The sequence below is a fragment of the Amphibalanus amphitrite genome, unplaced genomic scaffold (genome assembly GCF_019059575.1).
Source record: "Amphibalanus amphitrite isolate SeventyFive unplaced genomic scaffold, NRLGWU_Aamphi_draft 000189F_arrow, whole genome shotgun sequence".
In the NCBI taxonomy this organism is placed as follows: domain Eukaryota; kingdom Metazoa; phylum Arthropoda; class Thecostraca; order Balanomorpha; family Balanidae; genus Amphibalanus; species Amphibalanus amphitrite.
The window spans coordinates 258,313-264,312 of NW_024881684.1; the positions used below are offsets into that span (position 1 = coordinate 258,313).

The following is a 6,000-nucleotide window of genomic DNA, read 5'->3' on the forward strand; positions in this document are numbered from 1 at the left end:
GCGCCTCCGGCGTTGGCCGATCTAGTGCGCAGTCGCTCTGAGGTGTCAGTCAGGGCCACTCGCGGTGTGTGCGCTGGTCAATTGGAGCTCCCTAGAGTAAGGACCGAGCGTGGAAAACGTACTTTTCCGTACAGAGCCGTGTCTGTTTGGAATGCTATGTGCATGAATCGTCTGTGACTCGTGTACACGTTTGATGAGCGCTATTTTAGGACATATTTTTAGATAGTTTATGTGTTCGTCTTTTTTACAACCTGTATTGACGAGAGGGCAGAAAAGCCATGTTTTATGGAGCTCTTAATAAACCTGACTATGACTATGACATGACTATGACCACAATTAATCTGCACTGCATTGTGCATTGGCTAAGTGCCTGTGCCTGCACATACATCTTGCTGAACTGCCATTCTTAGCAATATAATGTTGCAGCCACAGGCATTGTAAGCATCAGAAGAGAGCCCGATGTTCTGGAGATTAACGGAGCAGTTTGAACATGCTTGCAAATCTGATGTTATTCATAGGTCTAAGCCTGACTTCGAGGAAATTTGAAGAATAATTTGAAACCAGTTGCAATACTGTTATTTCAGCCTGAGCCGTTTCAGTTTCACTTTTCAGCGGGGTTGTGCAGGGCCATAACAAGGCCTTCTTCACTTCAAATAATAATTGCCATTGCAAATCAGAGGCAGAACTGAATACCACAATTATTGAAGAAAATTCTAAAAGTGAAAATCACTGCGACGAAAAAGTACTGACGGCAAGAGACGCGATTTCAATAATAGAAATAGCATATCACCCAAAGCTACCTATACTGATACTGTAATTTGTTTACCTCGGCCGCCGAAAACACGTGTTTTTTTCCGACCGACTGCATTCGCCGACTCGCGGCCCCAGATGACGTAATCAACAAATAATTGGCCAATAGAGATAATAAATAATGATTGTTGGAACAATATAAGAAAAAACAGGTAACACAATATAATTTTGTTATTTAATAATGTCAAAAATTCGTCTTAATGACCTAAAATGGGGACTTTTTACTCTATGACGTCATGTGTGCCAACAGTTTTCAAGAGGAAGTATAACCGTGGAATAAACCTACCTCTATTTGTAACTTGTTCGCCATTTCTGTCGACATTTGACTGCTACCATATCCCAAACTCTGACTGTACCCGGTGTTCTATATACTCTGAGAGTATCCTTAGCTCACTAGCAACCACTTAGCAACGTAACGCAAAATAGTAAACAACTCCTGTTGATATCAGGTACTCAGCTTTGGAAGCACACTAGACGGTCACCATACTGGGCTTCATACTGAATTCTGCATACCAGAATGGATGTTTCCAACTAAAATTATTTTTTCACGAAATTTATCTTTGTTGCCTTACTATTTTTCGTAAAACCGAGATATACAAACTTCATATCAAAAATAATATTGTGAAAATGAAAACCGCCATATAAAACAAGATAATTGCTGAGACCATGCATACTAAACTTGGTCCTACCCTCTAATTCAATATACCCTGAGTTCTTGTTAGATTTCTATCAGTTAAGCTCTTTTCCAGCGCCTTTCTCCGTCTCAGGAAATGCTTCAAAAGTTCGCTGATAAAATGTTTTGCCATGGGCCGAAACCTTTGACCAATTGCCTTCAACATTATGCGGTTTAATCCAAAAAGCTTTTACCGCACTCTCGCGCTAATGCTAAAGGCATACTTCGGCATATGCTAATACAGCTGCCCAACAGCAAAACAGGCCTCAAGGTAGTCAAGGTTGATCGTATATGGAGTCATGTTTGGCATATTGGGTCATTCCGACGCGTTTTAGTGAGAAAAAAAAAACGGAGTTTATTTTCCCCATTGACTTATAATGGGGAGGTCAAGAAATTGATCTGACCTTAGGTCATCGATATCAAAATTCTGAGACACACAAATTGTAGCTATCAATGACTTCATTACATCCTGCGACTTTCAAAGGCCTCAGTCATCTACTGTAGCTCTGACACGGTGACAAAGTTGCAAAAAAGTGATTTGAGGTTGGGTCGTTCGAAGTGACCTGGTGATCTGACCTTGAGAGGTAGGAAGTTCAAACTTGCACACATATGTAAACATATGTATTTTTCATTTCTTCAAACATATGTAAAATTGATGAGGGAGAAATCATGCCAAATTTCGCGGCGCGCCGTGGTTTTCCCGCTATTTACGAAAAACCACGGGGGGTGGATATCCGCCCGCCCCTCCCCCCTCCGTCGGTGCGAGGTTTAGTGAGGTGACTGCGGAGTGCGGGTGTCATGAAATGGCGGCACTCACACTGTCTGGCGTATACTCTGGGAGACACGGGCACGGCGGGGTCTGAAGGACATTCTGCATGCTGAACCCACTGCTGGCTGATAGTGAGCTCTGTCACAGCGATGCTGCTGCTGCGAGCTGAATAGCCGCTGGAGGACCCTTGGCCACCTCTCTTGGTTTACCGTCACCGCATTCCGGCTGTCATCCTCGAAGAACGTTGGGCCCATGATAGATACCTTGTGCACACTTCATACTCTGTTCTGGTGCGGGGCCGGTTGTGAGGAACTTATGAATGTGTCTGGAGATGAGGCAAGCTTAAGGGGTTTTCTTAGCGCCGAACACTGGTTGGCATTTACGCTTTGTTGTCTGAAGCTGAAATTTCATCACTTCACTTTTCTGCATCCTGCTTAGTCCTATTACCTATTATCAAAAGTGGTTTCAATATGCCAGAAAATAAGTTTATGCATGTACCTTGCAATTGCTAAAATTTGAAGACATTCCAACTTTTATTTCTCGAGATATCCCAATTTTAAATGATAACCTTATTTTTGGGACAATCTGTATGCTCCCCTCCCCCACCGACCGAGGGCGCACACAATGATTAGTCATAGGTACCGAGTCTGAGTCGCAGTTGAATAAAACATGCCAGCGTAAAAAAAATATTATACCTTAATGTTTTGAAAATTAAGCTGGTACCGAAATAATTGTTTTACCATGCGCCAACCGAAATGTAACCCGGTAGGCCGTATTTTTTTTTTTTTTTGGCGGGGGGGGGGGCGTTCGGCATGGGGGGCCCAGTTCGCTGGTCGTGCCCCTCCCATTCAAAAATCCTGTGTGCGCGCCTGCCACCGACCATGGTGAAGCTGACTGAAACTCCCACCCGGGATCGGGCTATGTACCCCAGTGTCCCGTGTACCCCACTTTTCTGTGTACCTTCCCAGTGTCCTTTAGTTACGTCCTGATTGTCTGTGCAGGTGGACTTCTCGTGCCTGGCGCCGCCACTGCGGCCGCAGAAGGCGCCAGAGATGCCGGTGCTGATGCGGCTGCGCGCCGACCCTCAGCTGCGCGCACTGCTCCAGCACCCGGTGCTGACGGCGCTGCTCTACCTCAAGTACGACCGCGCCCGCTGGTTCCACTACTGCAACGTGCTGCTGTTCCTGGCCTTCACCGTGCTGCTGACGGTGTACGTGTTTGGGCTGGACGGGCGCGCGGCGCTGGGCGGCTGGGCCACGGGCGGCGCGCTGCGCGCTGCGCTCACCGCCGGCCTGGCGCTGCTGACGGCGCGCGAACTGCTGCAGATGCTCATCACGGGCCCGCTGTACCTGCTCAGCGCCGAGAACTGGGCTGAGCTGGCCGTGCTGGCGCTGGGCTACCCGCTGCTGTGGGCGCCGTTGACGCTGCCAACGGCGCGCCACCTCTCCGCCTGGGTCATGGTTGCCGCCTGGCTGGAGGTGGCCATGAACGTCGGTAGGACACCCGCACTGGCTCCCTACAAGACCATGATGGAGAGCATCGCCCTCAGCTTCGGGCGGCTCATCTTCCTCTACTTTGGCCTGGTGATGGCGTTCGCGATCGCCTTCTACCTGGTGTTTGACGGCGTCAGCAGTTTCGCCACGTTCGGCGTCTCGATGCCGAAGGTAATCGCCATGGCCACCGGCGAGTTCGACTACGGCGATCTCAGCGAGGCGATGGTGGTGGACGAGGCATCCGGCGTCCGCGCCGGGCACGTGCTCTCGGGCGGGCTGCTCTTCATCTGCTTCCTGTTCCTCATCTTCATCGTGCTGATGAACCTGCTGACGTCGCTGGCGGTGGACGACACGCAGGCCATCTCGCGGCAGGCGGCCGTCATGGCCGCCGACAACCGGATCGTTTTGCTCGGCTACCTGGAAAACTTTCTCCTGTTGTCGTACCTGCCGTCATCGCTGAAACGTCCTGGCGGGCCGCTGCGGGCTGCCGGTCAGGGCGCCTGCTCGGGCCTCAAGGAGCGAGTGCGTCGGCGCGTGCTGCTCTTTCACACGGCGCTCAGCTCGGGCCGCTACCGGTTTCTGCCGAACGGGCCAGAGCGGCCGCTCGCCTGCCGGGACGTGGCGCACGCGTGCGGCAAGCGCCAGTGTGGCAGCGCCGCGTCACTCTGCGCCCGCTGGCTGACTCTGGACGGCTGCGTGGGCGAGCGGCGCCAGCAGCTGTCTGAGCTGCCGGCCGCGACGCGCCAGCAGCTGCTGGACCTGGTGCTGAAGCCGCAGTCGCTGGAGGAGCAGCTGGAGCGGCTGCAGGCCGACGTGGGCCGCCTGAGCGCGCAGCTATCCGACCTGCTCCAGAGGCCCGCCGGCGACCGAGGAGCGGGGCAGAGAGCGCCGTCCGGCGGCCGGGCCAGCCCCTGAGCGCCGGCGCCACCGGAGGCCGCCTGTCGCCTCAGCCGGGGCGACCTCGCCGACATCTAATGGCTAGTGCTTTTAACCAGGCTCTCTGCGCCCTGCTTTTGACCAATGGTCCGTTTGCTTATAGGTGGAAGAATGCTAGGTGCCTTTGCTCATTGCTCCAGCGTCGTGGGATGCGTGAGTGACGTCGGGGGTGGGATTTTCCACAGGCGGATTCGATGGCGACCCCAGTCGGGCCTGGCAGCCAGGCGCTGTGGAGACCGTGCAGTGTCGGCTCCGCTCAGCTGAGCAGCTCGCCGAAGCCGCACGCCAGCTGTTTGTGCGCTCCACCGCCTACGAGGTGGCCGATACCGCTCATCTTTAGTACATATGTACGCAATGTATTTAAGTACCGCCGTCGACAGTGTTATTATTGCACTCATCTTGTATATGTTTCCTCGCACACTGCCGCCAGCGGCAGTTGCATGATGGCAGAACGGAGCTTTAACATGGATCGCTGCATCCGTGACTGGGTGAAAGGCTGACGGCGGCTTAGCAGCGCGGTCCATGTGCACCAGTGCTCGTGCTCGTGTGGTACCCGCCGAACAGAATTTCACTAGCTCAGGCCTCAATTTGGACCTACACTTTACGCCACTGCCCGCGACTTTTCGTCAAATGTCTGGCCAACCATGTGCCTCCTGTATGATTGTTTGTGTACACAATACAATGATTGTTTGTGTCTATGACTTCGTGTATTGTGTACCGCTAGAAGACCGTACTTGCTAGGTACTGGTGCCTGATGCTGCTGGTGCGACCTGGGCCGATTGACACAGTGGCAGGGTTTCGGAGTCGTGGTAGTGCTCTTCCTACTCCGACTCCGGGCTCCTGACCGACTCCGACTCCGACTCCGACTCAGGGTCTGATACAAAGGTGAAAGGGCAATGGTGGCTGCCAAAATTACGCGTGATATGACGCGCCATGTTAGGTCTACAGGGTATCCGGAAAGTCATGGCGCTTTTCAACATTTTTAAAATAAATGCCTTTGGTCCATAGATACTCAACAAGAGACAAAACAATGACCAGAAACACCAAGCCACATGCTTCTGCTAAGTGCCCATTCATTGTAGGTAACCACCGTCTGTGCCGACGACGGCCTCGACGCAAGGGCGGAAACGCCTGCGGGTTTTGACGATGCAGGACATTTCCTGTCCTCCCATGATGTCATGATGTGAGTCTTCAGCGACTCCAGGCTGGGATGAGAGGTGGCCTAGAGCTTATTCTGCAAAACGCGTAGCATGCCTTATGTTGTAGACGGGCGAATACGGTTCGGGGATCGGTGCGCGGGAGCGGGCCGCGGCCGCTGT

General features: G+C 52.4%; 1 protein-coding gene across 3 annotated transcripts in view; it reads left to right on the forward strand.

Moving 5' to 3' along the window:
• Positions 1-5,379, forward strand: part of LOC122384433 — a 48,721-nt gene extending 43,342 nt beyond the window's left edge. For all 3 annotated transcript variants that reach the window (XM_043371816.1, XM_043371817.1, XM_043371818.1), the window contains exon 3: positions 3,254-5,379. In XM_043371816.1, the coding sequence (XP_043227751.1) occupies positions 3,254-4,660 (1,407 nt within the window). In that variant the 3' untranslated portion in view covers positions 4,661-5,379. The remainder of the gene's footprint in view (positions 1-3,253) is intronic.
• The last annotated feature ends 621 nt before the right edge of the window (positions 5,380-6,000 follow it).